Source organism: Oncorhynchus masou, chromosome 2 (assembly GCF_036934945.1).
Source record: "Oncorhynchus masou masou isolate Uvic2021 chromosome 2, UVic_Omas_1.1, whole genome shotgun sequence".
NCBI classification, from domain to species: domain Eukaryota; kingdom Metazoa; phylum Chordata; class Actinopteri; order Salmoniformes; family Salmonidae; genus Oncorhynchus; species Oncorhynchus masou.
In genome coordinates, this window is record NC_088213.1 from 19,380,347 (window position 1) to 19,403,642 (window position 23,296).

At 44.5% G+C, this 23,296-nt stretch overlaps 1 protein-coding gene across 2 annotated transcripts in view; it reads left to right on the forward strand.

The window, feature by feature from the left end:
- The window catches only part of map1aa (microtubule-associated protein 1Aa), a 67,819-nt gene extending 45,540 nt beyond the window's left edge, over positions 1-22,279 (forward strand). For both annotated transcript variants that reach the window (XM_064989733.1, XM_064989742.1), the window contains 5 exons: positions 8,700-8,782; positions 8,988-9,128; positions 9,411-17,001; positions 17,275-17,501; positions 19,192-22,279. In XM_064989733.1, the coding sequence (XP_064845805.1) occupies positions 8,700-8,782; positions 8,988-9,128; positions 9,411-17,001; positions 17,275-17,501; positions 19,192-19,347 (8,198 nt within the window). In that variant the 3' untranslated portion in view covers positions 19,348-22,279. The remainder of the gene's footprint in view (positions 1-8,699; positions 8,783-8,987; positions 9,129-9,410; positions 17,002-17,274; positions 17,502-19,191) is intronic.
- Positions 22,280-23,296: the final 1,017 nt, after the last annotated feature.

Here is a 23,296-nt window from a genome sequence, read left to right on the forward strand (position 1 = left end):
GACTCGATGTATTTTGAAAGATGAGACGTTGAGGAATATAATAAATACTGCTTTGATGTCATACAGTCCAAATGTGCACTTCACATTTCCAAATAAAAAAACAAATGTCATATACAGTGTCAACATTTATAATCACTATGTTTGATGTTCAGTTACAAGATGACATGGCGTCATACCCTGGGTTGTTCTGAACACAACGAACCAATGTTTGTTTATTGTGAGAGAAAAATTGCAGCACCTGAATGCACTCATGACATGACTAATTTATATGTGCACCAAAATGACCATCTGTTTCTCTGAATTTAGTATTTTCTGATTTCGTTATCAACAAAATTATGCGAAAAGTACAGAAAAGGTCAAATGCCCATAAAATCAACAGTGTAATGTTTGGATTCAGTCTCATGTCAGGTGAACTGTTGTGCACTCACCTTTGGTCTAATAATTTCCCCATAATCTCCAAACGGTTCCCTTTCAATTGCTACCATGGTTATGCATTTGCTTTTCATATTTCTTCTGTAAGAAAAATTTCAATTTATCCCTATCCATATAGGTCAATTCCCAGGAGTGTAAAAGGTTAACATCAGCATGATGTTATTATGATTTTAAGCAGGTCCTTGTTTTTTTGCATTATATAAGTGTTCTCCTCAGTAAGCATATTTTTTGTCTCTCAGATGTTTTGGCAATCAGCATATCAAGTAGATCCAGCTGGGGGGGGAAGTTGAATGTTAATGTTTGAAAAGCGTGACATTAATATTCAGACAGTCAGCTCAGCCTCAGTATCTGTTGAATCTCAGTCAGAGGCACTTCTAACACAAAGGAAAGAAGAGGGAGACAGTGGTCGTCTCGCCTATTACACTCCCATGTTTGTTACAGCAGCTGAATTCGTTACAGCCAACAGCGCCATTGTCAGGCTTCTCTGCCTCCCCTGCAGCCAAGCCGAGAGAAAATGGAAACCAGCATTTTAAAGGATATAGGACTGGGGCTGTTGCAGTGGCCGTATTACCGCCACACCGGCAGTCATGAGTCATGACCGCAGAAAAATTCCACGTGACTGTTGAGTCACGGTAATTTCCTCTTATGCATTCTGGACCTGCATTGGTAGCACCCAACTTGCTAATGACCGTCAGGTCGCTAATGGCCTGGTACTCAGGGCTCTATTGTCCCTCTAATAGGTCCTAATGGCCTGGTACTCAGGGCTCTATTGTCCCTCCATCAGGTCCTAATAGCCGGGTACTTGGGGCTCTATTGTCCCTCCATCAGGTCCTAATGGCATGGTACTCAGGGCTCTATTGTCTGGTACTCAGGGCTCTATTGTCCCTCCATCAGGTCCTAATGGCTTGGTACTCAGGGCTCTATTGTCCCTCCATCAGGTCCTAATGGCCGGGAACTCAGGGCTCTATTGTCCCTCTATCCTCCTCTAACCACTCTGACATCAATGCAAATGCAATTCAGAATCACATCAAACACTTATCATCACAACCGTATTTTACTTATAAAACTCACCTCGCTGTGATTGATCAATTTGAAGAAAGAAGTTCAGTAACGGGTTGAAACTGAGAGGAAAACCATGGTCGTTATGGACGCTGTTTCAAAGCCTAACTAAATGAAATGGATAGTGCTTTCTAAGTTGATGATTCATTCAAAACACACATACAGTGGGGCAAAAAAGTATTTAGTCAGCCACCAATTGTGAAAGTTCTCCCACTTAAAAAGATGAGAGAGGCCTGTAATTTTCATCATAGGTACACTTCAACTATAACAGACAAAATGAGGAGAAAAAAATCCAGGAAATCACATTGTAGGATTTTTAATTAATTTATTTGCAAATGATGGTGGAAAATAAGTATTTGGTCAATAACAAAAGTTTATCTCAATACTTTGTTATATACCCTTTGTTGGCAATGACAGAGGTCAAAAGTTTTCTGTAAGTCTTCACAAGGTTTTCACACACTGTTGCTGGTATTTTGGCCCATTCCTCCATGCAGATCTCCTCTAGAGCAGTGATGTTTTGGGGCTGTTGCTGGGCAACACAGACTTTCAACTCCCTCCAAAGATTTTCTATGGGGTTGAGATCTGGAGACGAGCTAGGCCACTCCAGGACCTTGAAATGCTTCTTACGAAGCATTACGCACACCTGGTCCCAATTTCCCTGATTGTAGTTGTATAAATGTGCCCTTTGGTTTCCATTGGGCTGTCAATTATTGTTCCAATGTCTGTTTTGCCTGTGAGTACCTGTGCCTTGTTGTTTTGGCTTTCGTGCTGCTTGTTTTGCGCAGATGATTACGGGTCTCGTCCCGTGTGGTATCATTGTGCGCTTGTGTATTTATTCGAGCTACTCCTCGCTCTTTTTTTGGGGTCTGTATACATGTTTGTTTGGTCTTCGTCCCCGTGCTTTTACATGGCATGCTGTAATTTGGGTGAAATAAAAAAACTATTACGCATTCCTGCGCCTGTCTCCCGATCCTTCACCCAACGTGACAATTCCTTTCTCAAGCACGCAGAGAGAGGGTCTGTCAACAGTTTAATGAAATATGTTTTGTTGTGAAAAAATGTTACTATCGATGTTCACGAACAGATTTAACCTGTCTGGCCCACCCGGGACGCAACCGCTCCCCCTGCCAACAATAAATGCAAATGCGCTACGCCAAATGCTAATAGCACTCGTTAAAACTCAAACGTTCATTAAAATTCACATGCAGGGTAGTCAATTCAAGCTACACTCGTTGTGAATCTAGCCAACGAGTCAGATTTGTAAAATGCTTTTCGGCAAAAGCATGAGTAGCTATTATCTGATAGCAGGCAACACGCCGAAATACCAGAAGGGGACGTAAACAAAGGAATTAGCGTAGCCGGCGCTACACAAAACGCAGAAATAAAATATAAAAGATTCATTACCTTTGACGAGATTCTTTGTTGGCACTCCTATATGTCCCATAAACATCACAATTGGGTCTTTTTTTCGATTAAATCGGTCCTTGTGTACCCAAAATGTCAATTTATGAAGACCGTCAGATCCAGTAAAAACACATTTTTTAAACGCGACGTTATTTTTTTTAATTAAAAAAGTTGCCTATAAACTTTGACAAAACACTTCAAACTACTTCTGTAATCCAACTTGAGGTATTACTAAACGTTAATAAACAATCAAATTGATCACGGAGCGATCTGTATTCAATAGGCAGAAGTTTGGGAAACGTAGTCAACTTTTCCGGTTCCATTGTTTACAGCTGTGGACTTGACAACCGGATGTGGCTATTACTCAGATGACCAACGATTTAGTTGAATCGAAATCACAACACTGGCAACATCGTGTGGAAGCTATAGGAACTGTATTCTCAGCCTTAAGTATCTTTCCTTCCAATAGACAATACATGGACTGGCGGATTGATTTTTTCTCCGTCGATTTAGTGAAAAGGTTTTCTGGCGATTTTGACCACGGAACTCGTTCTGTTATAGTCACAGACACCATTGAACCAGTTCTAGAAACTTCAGAGTGTTTTCTATGCACACATACTAATCATATGCATATACTATATTCCTGGCATGAGTAGCAGGACATTGAAATGTTGCGCGATTTTTAACAGAATGTTGAAAAAAGTAGCCCGATCTCTAAGAGGTTTTTAACTTGGTTTCCCAAATTAAGCACTGGGTAGTTGCAGTAACATGGTTGGAGAGCCCATGGCATACAGAGTTTGGGTGGAATATCACCTTAACCATCCCTCTGATTTGATTACAGCAAAAACATTCCACTGACATGACTGACCAGTGGCTCAATGCTATGGATAATGGCAGATAATGGCAGGTATGTGGGTGTACTAATTTTAGATTTCAGTGCAGCATTTCATTTGATTTAGTGGATCATGAAATACTTTTGACAAAATTATTGCATTATGGGTTTAGAGAGGCAGCATTGAATTGGGTACAGTCATATCTAACTAACAGGAAACAGTTAACCTATATCAATGGGTCGTTTTCTTCCCCTCGTGCTTTACAATGTGGAATAACGCAGGGCAGCTGCCTTGGGCCACTTCTTTACTTAATACAGAGTATATACCAACAATCTTCCTTATGCCTTATCTCAAGCTACTGTATTTACAGATGATACAACAATTCATACAGTAAGACAAGTACAGCAAGGTCTACAAGTAGATCTGGGAAGTATCAGGGAGTGGGTTTGCTGGAACAAACTTTTTGAACGCCAAGAACCAAAGTTATGTTGGTCTGTTCCACAGGGAAAAGGCCAACACAACATGGGATGCAAATAAGTATGGGGGAGTACAAATTGAGGAAGTGGCAGAAACCAAACTACTAGGGGTGCAGCTAGACAACTGCTTATCATGGTCGTCTCAAATAACTAATCTATGTAAAAAAAAAAAATATGCATGCATGATCAGAAGGATAGCTAAATATTTACTGTGAAAGATTCTTAAGCAAATAACCCAAGCATTAATTGGGAGTCAGGTGACCACTGTTCTGTGTTCTGGGAAAATGCATCAGCAAGTGAAATTAGGAGGCTGCAGATTGCACAGTATAAAGCAGCAAGGATTGCTTTAAGGTGGAGATATGATTATTCTGTTGTAGTCATGCAGAATGCTCTTGGGTGCTCATTAATCAACAAGATAGTAATAAAAAAAACATGTTTCTTTCCCCCATTTAAAACGGCCAAACTCCATTCACAACAGTATTCAGTTGGTAAGAGACAGACAATACTAGGAATAGATTGTCAGTCATCTACTGTATGTGTTATCCCAGGAGAAAAGAGAAGTGGGCAAAATAACATTTAGATTCAGAGCATTAAAGAAATGGAAGAATTTAGCAAACCAGAAACGTTTCAATATATAAATTCAAACAATACTTTAGAACCATTTAAATATAATAAATTGGAAGGTTGTGCAGGACCATGGTAGATGAAGGAACCAATCTATCTTTTCAGACTGTTAGAGTATTTATCTGGTCAATATGGCAGGGTATTATGTCTGCTGTTTGTTATATGAGAAAATGTGATTGTATTATAAATTGTATTTTAATGTTCGAGGACTCTTGGAAGATTAGTCCAAATGAGGACTAAAAGAGATCCTAATCAAATCAAATCAAATCTCTGCTGTGTCTGTGGATTACATTGTTGGACATTTCTATCTCTGTGTTGTCTTCATTCTCAATGTCAGTGGGTTGAGAGTGCTTTTCCGAGATCAGGAAGTGATGCTATTGTGCGCTTTCTATTATTCTCTGTGAAGAAGACACATCTGGAGGTCATACAGTGGCCGAGCTATCCTGGTGATTTTCAATTTGATTGTAGAGATAAGGTTGATCCTCTCAGATACAGGGCCCTGCTCATTGAATGAGACCCCTGGGCAGAATAACAGACAGGGAATGTTATAGACCCTAAGTGGGTAAGGAAAAGGCTCAAAGCATGATTGTGTTTCCTCATGCAGCTTAACCTCTTGGACCCCTGGTATGTCCCTTGTAACAGAAGACACAACATGAATGAAGCAGCTTTTTAGAAATAGTGAATACATTTTGCCTCTAATGTAAACTCACGTAAACTCGTACATCGCCTTCGTCCGTACAATTGCCCTTATTCTAGCGACCCAAAAACGTAATACTTCCAGATCAACTGTAATGTCAATACCATTGTAAAGCACAATTTCTCCCCTTTCCAACAGAATCAATTACATGACCTAAACGCTGCCCGTTTCTGCATAATTCAAGCAGGCACTGAGCCCCGTCGGGTCCTTTTAAAAATGGCGGGTGGGGAAGCGAAACTAATGCGTGATAGTAAGGAGAGATGTTGTGTGGGAAAATTGCTTTTTTTCACTCGATCTGTCCAACTTCTCACCTTATCGGCTCTAAAATGTAAATAAAACACTATAAAGAGTTTATATAATGTGTCATTATATACTTATTTGAAGGTTTGTGTCGAATTTGAATCTGTTTTTTAGGGCGGTGCTAAAGTGATCTTAGAAATAAACAGCTGCTTTGAGAATGATGTTCGCATGCAATGATGATGCAAAAAATGACTAGGTATCCCCCATTACCCCCGTCACTGTCCATTTCTTGTTTTTAAAGGATGAGAGAAGTGCTACACCTGGTGGAGAGAGGTTGTAAGACAGAAATAGTTGCTTTATGCGTGCTGTACGTTACGACATGACACGTCTCGATGTAACGGAGGGTCCGTTTTTTCAACTTTTCTCCAATACTATAGAGCCATTACCATGTCGATCAACGCTTGACTAGAAATGTAGTTCACGCCCCGATTTTGAAGTCAACCCAGTCGCTACAGTCCCATTAGTTTTCTTTGAAGCCTCGTTTGAATGTTGCGGTTAAGCACATTTGTACGGAATGGGGTGAGTTTACGTTATATACTGTACCTTGAGTTCGTGAGCCCTTTGTAACAGAAAAAGGTGTGTGTGTGTGGGTGCATGTGTATTTGTGTAAGGTGGGTGCGTAATACTGCGTATGTGATTTAAACATTTACCAGTTAACTCAATCCCCAAAGACATTGCCACTCATAGTCAAAAATTGTAGGCTATTGTATCCAGTGTTAGTGTATTGAGAGTTTGATGGGTCGTTTTTGAGAATTAGCCCTCAGTGAACATTACCAGGCTCCTCCAGTATCATTGACATTCACATTAGAGAAGTTCCACGCTTCATTTGAAAAAGTCAAAATGTCTGATTTGTCACTGTTGTTCTTCCTGTAGTGTATTCATCCAGCATGAAAATGTACACACATTGGCCTTTCCGCTGGCATTGTTATTCTAACACTCACAATCCCAACATAAGTCCCAAATGGCTCCCTTTTCCCTATTTACTACTTTTGACCAGATCCTTATGGACCCTGGTCAAAAGTAGTCAACTATATAGGGAATAGGGTACCATTTTGGACGGAACCCCAGTCTCCTGAGGTTCAACACAATTCATTCCACTCTATTTACTTTCTCGGCAGCTGAGCAAATTACAGCAGTTAGCCTTTTTTGGAGCCGAACGTGAAACTAAAACTACAAATGAATCTTCAAAACTAGGCCAATATGTGCTGCTTACTTGCTAAGTACACACTACAGAGCACATTCTGGTCATTTGTAAGCACAAACTAGCTCATAATTTGAGGAAGTCATCAGCTGGTACTATGCCCAGATGCTGAAAAGCTATTAGTGTTAAATGTCACCCGTGGCGGTAGCTTGTGCATCTCGTTTACGTGGGTGAGGTGTATTTTTCTGACCTTACACGTAACCCCTGGATAACAAGACGTCATTCTCCTTCCGTGTTCCATCTATTTACCTCCTAATGCCCTTGCTTCCCCTCTGCAGTGAAGAAAAAACACCCATGATATTAAACCCCTCTCATATTCTTCCAGTTGGAGATGAGCCAGTAAACCATTTTGTGCTAAAAATAGTTTCCCTGATGAAGCACCTGCATGGAGGATCAGGATGCTGCTTCTACTGCTGCCTTGGCAGTTGCTGTCTCCTCCTGTGTTACTCTGCTGTCTATTCTCCCATGCAGCACGTCTGGCCCTCCCTCCCTCCTGTCCCTCCCTCCCTCCCCCTCAGAAATGCTGCAATGCGTCTCCCATAGCCAAGAGTGGGTCAGTGTAACTCAGCCAGCGGCAACATAGCTAGCTTACTTAGCATCCCCATGGCAACAGCCAATGGGGTTTGCAGGCTGCAGCTAATCAGGCTTTTGCAATATTGTTGTTGTTTACGTGGCATGGAAGAGAATGTATATATGGGTTTAAGACAATAACAGAGAGGAAATAGGATGGCGAGTGAGGGGACCTTGGAGGGAGGGGAAGCCTGTGTTTGGCTCACAGTGTTAGTCTGCAGCTAATTGTGTTTGACTAATGCTAGAAGCTCAGATGTTGTATTGTCAGCAATCGGTTTCAGCCATGTTTTCATACAGCCCCAGCGTTTTGGTGTTTTTGTTAATTGGCTTGTCTAATATGCAAAATTCACAGACAGCCCTGTCTGCCGTGATGCCGCTGTAGACTTGCAGTGCACCCTGGAAGTGTCCCTGTCAGACACTGTAGGAACACTCATCTTATAGCAAGAATAATAATCATCGTCATCATCATCATCATCATCATAATCATAATAATCACAATAATTATCATAATAATAATAGTAATACTACTACTAATAATAATAACAATAATGATGGGCCACAATACTTATGGCGTCTACGCTTCCAAAAATATTAAAGCACGGTTGCAGAGGATCATTCTGATCCATGTTCTCTGGTTTTGCTTTCCAATGGTTTTGCACTGTCATTTGACTAAGTTACTCATCACTGCAGTACATTTCTAGCTATCTCCTTATCATGGAAAACATGAGGTCTCACATGTTAAACTGCTGGTCATGTTCCTTAATGGACCCTCAATGCTTATCACATCACCACATAATACAATTCCTCAATTATAAGTCTAGTCTATTTTCACATGCTGCATTCTAAGCAGTAGTATAGTGAACAGTGGAGCAGGGAGCGAACCCAGGTCACTGGCGAGAAAGGCAAACACCCTACCCATTGCGTCATTAGGGTTAAGCCACTTGGTGGGAATTGTAACATGGCTTATGTAGCGAGGATCGTTACAATATTTAGTATTTCCACGCACAGAAATATTGTAGGAACTGCGACTACTGACTGCACTGTTGTTTTAGTTGTTTAATCATTCTTATCCCTGTGCTTTGTTGTGTTTGTTTCCTCTCCAGGACAGAGGACCCTGCAGTACAAGAGTGATGTCCTTGAGACAGTTGTGTTGGTGAACCCGTCAGAGGAAACTACTGCTTCAGAGGTAGGTGTGACCCAGACATACCTGACAACTGAGGGCTTTTGCCTTCACAGAAATCACCTTTATACACAAAATATGGTACGGTTGATGTTCCTCAATGGAAACCTTTTTTGAAAAGATACTGCTTACTGATGAGGTCAATCAACTGTGATGATAATCCACTAATGTCATTTTGTCTTCTATTTGTCCCTCTCCTCCTCCCGTCCAGATCCGTTCTCTGGTCACTGACTCTGCTGGACACAAGCTACTCGTCCTAAGTGGCCAGAGCTCTGAGCAGGGAGGTGACATCATACTGCAGGGTGGAGCCTTCACCTGGAGACACTTCTCTGACATCATCTCTGACCCTGGAGTAAGATCAACTGTTCATCAACACTTTACTATAAGTTGACTGTATAGACTACACTGTGTAGTTACTCTGTTGTTATGTTAGTAGTATCCAGACTGGACTCTCTCAATCAATATGTGTGATTCTTTTATTTTAGGGATGGGTTGATTCATTTAAATATGTTGTTGTTATATGCTCAAATAAAATATTGTTTTGATGAATAGGTATACTTGCTATTAAAATATGTTTCTTTACATAAGCTATGTCTAACAGTATGTTTATGTTGTGTTGTGGTCCGACCTCCAGGTGACTGAGGTCCTGTCCAACTCAGCATCGGACCAGTGGCCCAGGCTAACAGTATCGTGCCTGGGAGACGGGGGCTGGAGCTCACTGGGCCACAGCCAGGAGCAGCAGCACCTCCAGAACCTTCTGGAATACCGCCTAAACCCTGAGCCCACGCTTCCCGACATGGAGGGAGTCGCGGAGTTCACAGAGTACGTCTCGGAGACGGTGGACGTCCCGTCGCCCTTTGACAACCTGGAACCGCCCACCTCGGGTGGTTTCCTGAAGCTATCCAAGCCCTGCTGCTACATCTTCCCTGGAGGGAGGGGTGACTCTGCCCTGTTCGCCGTGAACGGATTCAACATCCTGGTGGATGGAGGGTCCGAACGCAGGTCCTGTTTCTGGAAGCTGGTCAGGCACTTGGACAGGATAGACTCAGTCCTGCTGACCCACATTGGGGCGGACAACCTCCCAGGCATCAACGGGCTGCTCCAGAGGAAGATCGCTGAGCAGGAGGAGGAGCAGTCCCAGGGATCTGGCGGCTCCAACACATACGGTGACTGGATGAAGAACCTGATCTCGCCCGAGCTCGGTGTGGTGTTCTTCAACGTCCCCGAGAAGCTACGAATGCCCGAGTCCACGCTAAAGGTCAAACGGAGCATCGAGGAGGCATCCCTCACACTGCAGTATCTCAACAAGCTTGGCATCAAGTCAGAACCTCTTTACAGGGTCGTTAGCAACACCATTGAGCCCATCACGCTTTTCCACAAGCTGGGCGTTGGCAAGCTAGACATGTACATTCTGAACCCTGTGAAGGAAAGCAAGGAGATGCAGTTCCTTATGCAGAAGTGGGCTGGGAACAGTAAGGCCAAGACTGGGATTGTGATGTCCAATGGCAAAGAAGGAGAAATATCCGTCCCTTACTTGACCTCAGTAACAGCTCTTATCGTATGGATCCCGCATAGTCCAACAGAGAAGATAGTCAGGGTGCTGTTCCCTGGAAATGCACCGCAGAACAAAATCTTGGAGGGGCTTGAAAAGCTGAAGCACCTGGACTTCCTGCGCTACCCAGTAGCCACTCAGAAAGACATATCCTCTGGGGCCCCGCCTCCAATCATAAAACAAACAAAGATGAGATCAAGAACAGAAAGCAAGGAGAGCCTGAAATCTTCCACCAAAACACAGTTGGCCTCAAAAGCCAGCAAGAAGGAAGCTAAAGGGCAGGAAGAGGAGTCCAAGAATGACTCAACAAAAGAGAACAAAATTGAAAAGAAAGAGGAGAAGAAGGTGAAGAGTGAGAGCGCCAAAGCTACCAAAGCCACCAAAGCCACCAAACAACAACAAAACAGTGAGGCAGCACCCGAAGCAGCTAAACTGGAGAGAAAGAAGCTGTTCAAGGAGAAAACACTGAGGAAACACTCCAAGGAACGACCATCTAAGATGGAGGAGAAAAAGGACAAAGAGAAAAAAGAGATCAATAAAGTAAAGAAAGAGGACAACAAACGCGAAGTGAAGAAAGATGATACTGCTAAAAAAGAAACAAAAGCAGTGAAGGAGGAGAAAAAGAAGGATCTGAGTAAGCCAGAGCTGAGGAAGATCACCAAACCAGACCTGAAACCCTTTACCCCAGAAGTCAGGAAAACCCTCCATAAGGCAAACAAGACACAGGCCAAACCCAAGACGGACAAGACTGACAAAAACATAACAGCAAAACCGGTCAAAGAGAAAACAGCTGAGAAAAAATCTGTCCCAAAGAAAGCCCCCCCAAAATCCGCTGCTGCTTTGGCAGATGGGTCCGTTGTATCCTCTCCAGAAGACCTCACCAAGGACTTCGAAGCTTTAAAACGAGACGAGCTCTCGAAGCTAGGGAGTGAACCCATTCAGAATGATGTCATGTCTGGATGTCCAGCTTTCACAGACTCCAAACTCCCTGATGAGGGAATAACAACTAAATCCCCAGCCAATCTTGGAGAGAACTTTGAGGATGAGGGTGCTGACATGGATGATGGTGATGATGATGGGGAGGAGTACAATAAAGAGAGTGATGTACTAAAGAAAGGTGCAGATGTCGGGAAATGGCAGGACATTAAAAGAAATGCTGGCATGGATAGAAAATATGAGGAGGAAATGGAGAAATACGACGACGACTACTCTACTAAGGGAGACATGAATTGGAAGAAGAGTGTCAGCTCAGAAGAGGAGGGTGACGTTATCGAAAAAGCAGATCTGGAGGGAATTGAGGATTATGAGGATAAATACAACTCAGAAAAAGATAAAAAAGAATGGGACACCAAGTCAACCGACTTTAAATCGTTTTCAACCGCAGTCGCCTCTGGACAAACCACTACCGCTGCCTCTGAGCAAGTGTCCTTCATCCAAGATGAGACTATTCCCGCTTATTCCGAAACGGAGCAGACCATCTCCGATGAGGAGATCCATGAAGAACCCGAGGACAGGATCCCACACCTCCGCTACGACGTTGCTTCCTGCGACATCACCGTTCCCGACGTTCCAGGATCCTTCGACTCTGTGTATGGTGTTAGGGAGATGAGAGCCTCGGCTACGTCTGACGCCTCAGACTTCAAAGCCAAAGGCTTTGTGGGAAGACATGACCCAGTGTTGGCAGCCTATCCAAGCATCATCACAGCTCCGCTCGCCGAGGAAGAGCACATCTCATCAGCCACGTCCATCACAGAGTACGATAAACTGTCCTCGTTCGCCACTTCCATGGCGGACGACCAGTCCATCGCATCTGTGACCGCCCCGCAGACAGAGACAGAGACAGGGAGGAGCTCTCTTCACCTGGACACGGTCAATAGCATCCCCTACCGCACCGAGGCCACCCACGGGAAGGACTACCTCCACTCGGCTGGAACCATCTCTCCCACCTCCTCCCTGGAGGAGGACAAGAACTTCAGTTCTCCTCCTTCAAAGGAGTACCAGCCTTTTGTTACCGAGATGGAGGCTGGGAGGAAGACCAAACCCGTCCATGAGGAGTATGACGAAGAGGAGGATGAAGACGAGGACCAGACTCCCAACGTTGATATCCCCTTGGGGAAACTCCAAGAGGGCTACGAGCAGGCGACGGCAGCCATGTTGCTCCAGGACAAGGATAAATCCCCCTCCACTGCCTTTGCACATCCCTCTCCTCCCTCTTTCTCCAGCGGGGTTAAGCCTAGTTCCTTGTTTGAAGGTGAAGAGAGATGTCTTAGCCCAGGCGACAGCACCGTGAAGCTGGCCTCACCCACCCAGTCGGTCCCCACCAGCAGTGGCTACTCCCCCACAGAGGAGAAGAAAAACAACAAAATGGACAACACTGAAACTGAGCCCCAGAAAATGGGGCTTTCTGGTGACAAGACCCCCTTTGAAGAATCAGATGAGGATGATGATGATGACTATTATGAGAAAAGGGATCTCAAACCCTGTGTTAAAGCTAAGTATTTGGAACAGAAGGAGGGTAGGTTCTTGGATGATGAATCACCTCAAGAAGAGAAGCTGTCTGAGAGGGACAAAGGACTTGCAGAGGATGACATCAAGTCCAAGTATCTGCAGAATAAACCGGGGTCGACAGACGAGACACAGTTCTCTGGTTACATGGAGCAAACAACCAAACCCCAGATCATGCACTCCGACGAACAAGACGAGGTGGAGGAAGATGATGAAGATGATGTTGTTCAACCAAGTGGAACAGGGTCTAGAGCTTTATCAGTAGAGCAAAGTAAATTGGACTCTGAAGATGACAAAAAGGATGCAGCATTATCCAGAAAAAAGGACCATGTAACTTTGAAAGAGCCAGAGAAAAGTGTCCAGTTCAATCTGTATGACTTCCCAGAGCGAGAGAGTAGAGAGAAACGCTCAGAAGAAGAAATAAGACAGGACACCCCATATGTACACGGCAAGACTTTCTCTTACAGTGATATCTATGACAACAAAACCAGTTATCAGAAGGACCAGTCAGAAAAAATTGGGAAGGACAGTATGAAGGAGACGGACACACAGAAAAAGGACTCCGCTTTCCCCTCAGACAAGGAGGGTTTCACTAGCTCTCATGGAAAAGATGTATCTTCCTCCTCCTCTTCCTCTTCCCCCTTTCCATGGCTCCATGGCTCTGAATCTATAGAGAAGATAAGTGAGCCACGTGGATACAGCAGAGAGAGCAGATTCCCATCAATGGCTGATAGACCAGAGGCTTCAACCACATCCTTATCATCAGAGAGAGACTCCTCCCCTTATAAAGTTCACAGTGATTACACCTCTGTAACAGGTAGTGCTGCAGCCAAACCCTCTTCAATGAGCTACCATGACAAAGAGGTGGAACTGGAGATAGACATGAGGAAGCTAACAGCCAGGGATGAGGAAGACTACGATGATTATGATGATGAAGATGATGAAGAAGAGGATGAGGACGATGAAGAGGAGGATGCTATTGACTCAGACATGGAGAAAGGTGCCAAAGAGAAATCGGAAAAGGAAGTCAAAAGTCCATTCATCGATGGTGTGAGCTCAAAACAGCCCCAGTTTATGGTTTCCATGGCTGGCTACGGTTACAACAGCCAGACAAAGCCGACTTCACCAGACTGCATGAGCACAGAAGAGCCAGAGTTTATGGTTTCCATGGCCGGCTATGGTTACAACAGTCAGGCAAAACCGACTTCACCAGACTGTGTGAGCTCAAAAGAGACAGATTTCACAGACTCCAAACTCCCTGATGAGGGCATAACAACTAAATCCCCAGCCAAACTTGGAGAGACGTTTGAGGACGAGGGTGCCGACATGGATGATGATGATGACGATGATGATGATGACGATGATGAGGAGTTCAACAAAGAGAGGGATGTACTAAAGAAATGTGCAGATGGTTACACTAGTCAGGCAAAGCCGACTTCACCAGACGGCATGAGCTCGAAAGAGCCAGAGTTTATGGTTTCCATGGCCGGCTATGGTTACAACAGCCAGGCAAAGCTGACTTCACCAGACGGCATGAGCTCAAAAGAGACATATTTCACAGACTCCAAACTCCCTGATGAGGGGATAACAACTAAATCCCCAGCCAAACTTGGAGAGAAGTCTGAGGACGAGGGTGCCGACATGGATGATGATGACGATGATGAGGAGTACAACAAAGAACGGGACACACACAGCCAGGCAAAGCCAATTTCACCAGACGGCATGAGCTCGAATGAGCCAGAGTTTATGATTTCCATGGCGGGCTACGGTTACAACAGCCAGGCGAAGCCGACTACGCCACCTTCTTCCACCACCTGCAAAGGTGACATGGGCTCCACAGCGTTCTCTGGGTACTCCTCTGGGTTTGATTATTCTTACGGTGGGGAGAAAGACACATTTCAGTCCAGCCAGATGAAGGACAAAGAGGGAAAAGATGACTATTTCCACAGTGAGAGAGCTGACGGTGGTAAGAAAACAGGAGACACAGTAGGAGTCTCATCAGGCTTCCACTACACCACCACCTCTGCCACTGCATATTCGTCCTCCTCTTCCTACAGCTACTCCTCCTCTACGTCCGGTCCGTCACTCTCCACCAGCCGGCAGTTTGGCGAGGAGCTGGAGACCCCAGCCAACGCCTCCGACCACATCTTCAAACACGATACAGACAGTGCCGGCTTCGAGTACTCCTCCTTTAAAGATGAACACAGCTCCTTTAAAGATGAACACGCCTCCTTTAAAGATGAACACGCCTCCTTTAAAGATGAACACGCCTCCTTTAAAGACGAACACGCTTCCTTTAAAGATGAACACTCCTCCTTTAAAGACGAACACTCCCTGGCCATGGACTCCTCCCCTTTTTCCAGTTCCTGCGGGATGGTTAAGAACGAGTACCTGGAGGTTTCGGAGAAGCAGATGACGATGGCCACCACCACCACCGCAGAATCCACCTCCAATCTGGCCCGCTTCTCTCCTCACAGCCCCTTTGAGGAGATCAAACCTTTCCACTCACACTCCTCCGCTTCCTCCTCGGAAGACAAAAAGGAGCATGTTGCCTCGATGGAAGGAAGTGTTGTGAACAAAAGCCCCCAGTCGGACTGCTTCTATAAACCGGAATGGGCAGATGAGTCCAAGCTGCAGGCTGCAGGGGGTTATGGGCCTTTCTCCCAGTCACCCAAGGAGAAGGATGCCATCGCCATGGGTTTGTTTGGTGTCACCTCGTCCCCACGGCCCGACTCAACAGGCAAGCATTACTTTGAAAACTCTGACAGTACTGAGGAAGAGGATGACGAGGAAGGTTACATGCGTGAGATGGGCCTGTCATTCTCCGAAAAACACGGCAGCAGCACCACCACCTCTGGTAAGATAGATGGCGCTGGTCTCCCTGATGTGCTCACCTCGTACATACCCTCCTCTCTGCTGCCCACCAAGCCAGACACAGTCAATGGTCCCATGGAGGTCAGCAGCATGAGCTCCCCCATCAGTGCAGGGCCGGCAGCCAGCTGCGTGAGCCCAGGTCTGGGTACAGCTGAGGAGAAAAAGGTGAGGAGCTCCTATGAGTGGAACATGCAGAAGCCCCAGATGGACATGGTTCCTGGCGACTCCCCGCCTCATTACCGCCACGAGGACGAGTTTGAGGAGGAATGCGAAATGGAACCAGAGTGCCCCGCCCGCCCGCTCTCCCTCTCCTCCACTGATCACACCTTCGGCTCCCCCTTCTACACGGAGGCGTCGTGCCGAGGAGAAGCAGGAGGAAGAGATGATGATGATGACAGCGACCTGGACCTCCCTCCTGAAATGGGCGCCTCCTCCTCCACGTCCCCCTCCAAAGCCTCCCCTGGCTACTCCTCCTCGGAACACAGGCACCGCAAGGGAGACCTCTCGCCCTCCTTCATCAATCCCAGTATGCAACAGCAGTCCAGCGATGAGGAGGATGAGGAGCGGGGACGCAGGAGCGACCAATCGCAGGAAGGGGACGAACATGACCTGTCAGTCAAGAAGAGAGCCAACAAACAGCCCCACCACCCCCACTTCCAGGGTGGCTCGATCCCCCACGCCGGGATGGCTGGGCTGGGGTTAGCCAGAGAAGACACCCCCCCAACCTCCGTCAGCGAGTCTATACCGTCGCAGTCAGATTCAGACGTTCCCCCAGGGACAAAGGAGTGCCCCTTCATCACGGGCAACAGCAACATGGACTCGGACGAGGACACTGAGTACCTGCCTGTGGATAAGTTCTCCACCATGGGAGGGGGCCACCATCACTCATCTTCCTCCTCCTCCTCCAGGATTAGCCCCCGGGACCCCCCTCCCGCCCCCCTCATGGACCCCTTCCCCAACCCCCCTCACCCCGACGTCTGCATGGTGGACCCCGACGCTCTGGCCAATGACCAGAACCGGGCAACCTCAGAGTCACCCCTCAAGAAGGACCCCAAGACGAAAGGCGTGCGGAAGACAGGGAAACCCAAGTCGGCATCTCCGGCTCGCCGCAAGCGGTCCCCCATGCCAGTGAAGCAGTTGCCATCCCCTCGCAGCGCCTCGCTGAAGAAGAAGGAGACAGAGAAGAGCTTGAGGATGTCCCATCTGTCAGACGGACAGGGCTCCAGAGACGATGACCTCTCCAGGTCCAGCTACAACGCCGGCAGGGTGGCCAACGGAGTTAAGAGCACCTCAGGTAACAATGGTTCCCATTATACAGTATATTTATCCAACAATCGTATTATTATGTTATGCATAAAATGACTAGTAGTATACAGTACAGTGCATTACACATTGCACAACATAGCACAAACAGATCTGGGATCAGGCTAAGTCAAGGCTGCCAGGCTGTGGAAAGTGATTGAGGAAAGGAGGGGAGAGAGAGGAAATAAGCAGTTGGAGCAGAGTTTAAACCAGCGACCTTGTGGAATGCATCAAATTGCATGGAAACATCTGTCCTTCCCCCTAGGCTCTCAGAGGTCCAGTTCCGTGGTTCCCCAAGGCCCTCCTATCTACGTAGACTTGGCCTACATCCCCAACCACTGCAGTTCTAAGAACGTGGACCAGGAGTTCTTCAAACGTGTCCGCTCTGCATACTACGTGGTGAGCGGGAACGATGTGGGCAATGACGAGCCCAGCCGAGTGGTCCTGGATGCTCTACTGGAGGGCAAAGCCCAGTGGGGATCCAACCAACAGGTAACAAATCACTACCATAGAATTAGATGGAGCTCAATCATTCAGTTGATGGATCAATACATCACCTGTGCATGACATTCACTCACTATGCATCTTAATTAACGAACTAACTAGCACACCTGACTACCTGTGGCGCTCAACTCAAACAGCAGAGTGTAGCCTACTGTTGCTCCTTGCAAATGAATTCAAAGCCTCTAATTTATCACTCAGGATGGAACCAGTGGGGGTGGTGGGGCTGTAGAATAGTTGACCTATTTACCTCGACGGCTTGTTGTTGTGTGTTCTATGCGGGATAAATATTCCTCTCGATGAGCATTTAAGTTGCGAGAGCCATAGGGAGGGAAACGTATTCTGACAAGCAGTCAATGCACAACCATTGTTAATGCAAGCGTGGGGAAAACAGTTCAGAAAGCACTTTTGGCTTTTGTTTAATGAGAGGGGAATCCCAGCTTTCCATTGCTGCCACATTTATTTCCCTACTCCCACAATTGCCCGTGTGGCATCATTTAAAATACGCAGTTACAACCTGAGTTTCAAGCATGGTTTAGGCACAGCTGTGCAACAGAGCTCTTAAAGGGGCAATGACATACTTTGCAATAGAAACCAAGAAATAAAACAGATTTTTCCGATTTAATAATAATGAATAATTATAAACAATAATTATAAATAATAATAATATCAATCAGGATGTTGTGTCCAATGGGGTAAATACAGATGGATAAACCCCATACTTCAGCCTAAGTATGTGTAGACACTATGCTGCATCAGGTGGGCCACAGGTGATAAAGCTTATTGTTAATAGCACATCTGGTAATATAGACCAAGGGACAGGACCTTTTATTGGCCTGCAGATCAAGGGGACTAGAAATGGTCAAACTCACAGTTTAATACATGTTCAAAATTATCCTCTTTCCATAAAAGCACGATGGTCATGACTTTTTTCATGAAAGGGGAAATTAACTTGGCCCCAGACAATCCATCTGTGATGGACTTCAGTTTCAGTCATGGGATTTTTTTGTCTGCTTTAACACCTGATTAAATCACCATCTCCCATCTTTCCCCCTACTCCTTTTCATCTCTCCCTTCTCTCTCTAATGCTCTCCCCATCTTCTTCTCCTCTGGTTTTCCTCCTTTCTTCCTCCTACCTCTATCCATTACCTCAATCTCTCTGCCTCTCTCCCTTCTCTCTCTAATGCTCTCCCCATCTTCTTCTCCTCTGATTGTCCTCCTTTCTTCCTCCTACCTCTATCCATTACCTCAATCTCTCTGCCTCTCTCCCTTCTCTCTCTAATGCTCTCCCCATCTTCTTCTCCTCTGATTGTCCTCCTTCCTTCCTCCTACCTCTATCCATTACCTCAATCTCTCTGCCTCTCTCCCTTCTCTCTCTAATGCTCTCCCCATCTTCTTCTCCTCTGATTGTCCTCCTTTCTTCCTCCTACCTCTATCCATTACCTCAATCTCTCTGCCTCTCTCCCTTCTCTCTCTAATGCTCTCCCCATCTTCTTCTCCTCTGATTGTCCTCCTTTCTTCCTCCTACCTCTATCCATTACCTCAATCTCTCTGCCTCTCTGTCTTACTCTCTCTAATGCTCTCCCCATCTTCTTCTCCTCTGATTGTCCTCCTTTCTTCCTCCTACCTCTATCCATTACCTAAATTTCTCTGCCTCTCTCTCTTTCTCTCTCTCCTGCAGGTGACGTTGATTCCCACCCATGACACAGATGTGACTCGGGAGTGGTACCAGCAAACCCATGAACGGCAGCAGGAGCTCAACATCATGGTCCTGGCCTCCAGCAGCACCGTGGTCATGCAGGATGAGTCTTTCCCCGCCTGCAAGATTGAATTTTAAGCCCCACACCCCTCTCTTCCCCTCTGTAATGGGACAACACACAGCTCCCCTGGTTCAGTCTGTCTGTTGAAATATTTTGGATCTGCCTTTTCTAGGGATTTATTTCTTACAGTAAATCATAACAGTACATCTCAAATTACACCCTATTGGTCTTATAGCTACCATCTCTGGTCTAAAGTAGTGCACTGGACTGTATGTGGAGTAGGGTGTCATTTTAGACACAGAGATATTCAACAACCACACGTTTGATTATGGTTAGTGTCATTGTTTGTATTATAAAGGTGCTCTTCAGACTATAACGCTCCTCTACTATAATTATAAGGTTTTTTCAAGGAAACAAGTATGGTTGTGCATACGGTAGAAATCCAGGCAAAATGTCCAGGCAATGGTTACTGTTTCCTTCAAGGTAAGACAGATTTTCTTCTAATAGGCATAACTCATACACAAGTATGCCCTATTATAATGTTAGAGTCATCAACAACAACAACAGACTTAATCTTTGTTTAAAGAAGTTACAACAAAACACATTTTGTACTTTAGTGTTTATTTGTTTTTAGAACTGAATACACCATGCTAATGCCAATGGTACTTTTCTCATCCACGTGCCACTCATAGAACTTGGTGCCTAATATTGACACATTGACATAGATGATATTCTAAGTAGATTGTCTCTAAGAGTCTTTTAGATGTCGAATAATTATGTTTGTAGTAGAATAGGGTGGAAAAAACAAATCGAGTCATACTCAAAGGTTTTGTGTGTGCCATTCAGTTTTCATGTCATTTCTGCAAGGTGAAATTCACTTCTAATGGATTTCTCAAAGCGCCATACTGCGTACAGTAAATCGTAACTATCAGTGTTGTCTGGTTGTAAAAGTGAAGTCTTTTGAGAATGTTCCCAGCCAGAACACATCCAGATCTGTCGAACAGGGCTGGTGTATATTGTACAATATACAACATGCACAGTAGATTACCCTTGCATTTATTTTCCAAGCTTGCATCCACAAACATATCTTGGACCCAGCCAACGTATGATATTGTGTGAAAGGAAAGGAGAATACTCTCATTGCAACATTTTCATGACTATGTCAGGTTGCAATGTTGCTACATTCAATGTACTATTTCCTGGTCACAGCATTTATACGCATGTATAACATACTGTAAGCATTACACATTGGCTTGGAATAGTGTGGCTTATTAAATGACAAATAGCTTAAGCAGCTTGTTTTTTGTTCATGAACTCATTGATAGAAAAGAGTCTGTCAGGTTAAAAGATGTTACGCAACTTAAAGACAACAACCCTCCGCTATTTAACTGCAGAGCTACAGACCGACACTGTCTGTGAACTGGAGTAGGTCCACACTTTGGGAAGGTATCACAGATCATATGATTATTCTCACATTTAGTATTGACCCTTTAAGAGACATGGGTGTGATTTGGGATTTGTGTAAGGTGAAGATAGTGCAGACTAGTGGTATGTGCTCCAGCTATGACCATCATGGTATCGTCCCAAATGGCACCCTATTCCCTATGTCGTGTACTTCTTTTGACCAGAGCCTTATGGTAGTGCACTGCATAGGGAATAGGGTGCCATTTGGAGCAGTCATACCTAACCTGGTAATGACTACAGCAATAGGACCATGTGGTTGTGAGCTCATGGCCCATCACCTGTACAGGGTAATAGTTTGATTGAGTGTCTGAAGACTTGTCTGTGAGGTGTTTGCACCGTGCATTAAGACCACGTTGATGAAACGTTGATGAACATTGTGGGGCGGTTCCATAGATGATAGAGGTTTGACTGTCACCCACATGTGCCTTTCTGTCCTGTCGTGTGTTCAAGGAAGACTCAGATGCTTGCTTGAAATGGCCCTTGTGGCAAAGCCATAGATACTCAGTGTTCGGCAAACTCCGTTTCAGTCTCAGAATTTGAATGGATGCCATGTTGGCACTGAAAGCTTCAAGATGCAGATTAGAATGTTCTCATCATGGCATGTTTGGTGCAGACATGGAGGATGGGTTGCCATGGTAAAGTAGTGGCTAGGTGGGCAGGTCAGTGTTGTAGTATGATCACTAACCTAAAAGCTAAGGTCCAAAAATATGATTTGCACATCCTACTAAGCAAACTAACATGGTACTTCTACCAGTCAGTGATCACAGGGTCTGATATTCTCTGTCGGCGATAGTGAACATAAAGCACAAATGATCAAACAACTTAACAAGAACCAACTGTGATCAAACCCGTATTCTAAGAACTTTTAGGCCTACTCATATGAAAAATACTCTAATTTGGGATTTCTACCAATTGTGTTTGTTGTTTAACACAAAAGCAGTCATTTTTAAATCAGAAAAAGAGAGCTTTGTTGGAAACGTTAACTCACAGACAGACGTGTTATTTCCTATTGAGTTGTATTATTTTCTTAATCCTTATGATGCCCATGGAAAGGGAAATAGGTGTTTTGCTCTAGGGCTGTTTTAGAACCGTTAACTTTGGGACCAGAGGCCAAAAGGTTTTTGCTCTACCACAATCACCTTGACTCAATGCCTTGTAACGTTTTTAAAGACAAAATGTACAATTTGCTTTTGATTTTATGTGATTATAGTCAGTGTGTCTAGAATGTAATTTTCAGTGTTATTTGTGTGCACAGTTTAATTGTATCCTTTAATTTTACTGTGAATTGGGACTAAGTAAGTAGATTGTTAGAAACTGTTAGAAAACGAGACATGTTTTAATTCCATTTTATTGCATCATGACATTGAGTTGAGGCTTACAAAGAACAAATAACATGCTTTGTTCGAGGGTCTAGACAAATTGTACCATTGCGCAATCTTTGAGTTTCTGAGACACATATGGCACACGCACGTAAATAATATCACAGAGACAAAGAAAATAGAAGGAATTGTCAAATGCTTTCAGTAAACATGCTTTGAATCCTGCAATGTCACAGAAATGACAAAGAAAATAGTTCTGAAGAACTGAATTGTCAAATGCTTTCAGTAAACATGCTTTGAATCCTGCAATGTCTTTCTCTTCTCGTTGCCAGGCTGCTCAAATGTTCAGTCCGGTTTAACCAGGCTGTTCTGAGATTATCTGTTAACCAGGCTGCGATAACAATACTGAGTAGTTCTGAGACAGAACTGCTCTCAATCTGTTAACCAGGCTGCGATAACAATACTGAGAGCAGCGTTCAGTCTGGTTTAACCAGGCTAGTTGAGTGTTCCAGCTGATCTGAATGTGAAGAAGCAGATTAACCTTTACGTTCTCCGTGGAGGACATGGATATCTTGGTTGCCTTGGTGACATACTAGTTAGTAGTTGTATATATTTCTGCTCCATCAACTCAAAAGGGTTGTCAGTCAAAGTCAGACTGTCTCCTCTATTGTGTGTGAATACAGAGCATATCAAACTTATTTTTAGGGCAGAATGTCAGTTATTTTATTCTTTACTCTTGTCTGAAGTCTGTCTATTTCTAATGGTTGCCCTGAGAAACGAGTGGAATTAATTAGTCAGCGATTGATTAAAGAAAACTGGACAAGTTCTACATTTTCAGAGACTGATTTTTGACCGTACAGGTAATTGTCTTACTAACAGTCAAAGGCAAACTAACATGCCTGCTATATTGTTTAGCTGAGAGAACATTCTGTATAACAAATATTGGATAATTTTACAGTGCTTGCAATTGGCTTTCACGTAGAGAATGGGATTCAGAACAACAGTATCCCTTTATATCTCAGCAACTATGAGAAGATGCTCAATCTTCTTGTGCTGTAATTTAACCAGTTTTCCTGTGGTCTTTGACTTCAAGGTTGTCTTAACAGAGACATCAACTGTTAACTCATGTCAGCGTCATTCTGAAGACTAGAATTAACATTATATTCATAGACATACACAAACCACAAAACACAAAACTGACTGCCAGATAGTGACTCGGATCACTATATCAATACATTTTATA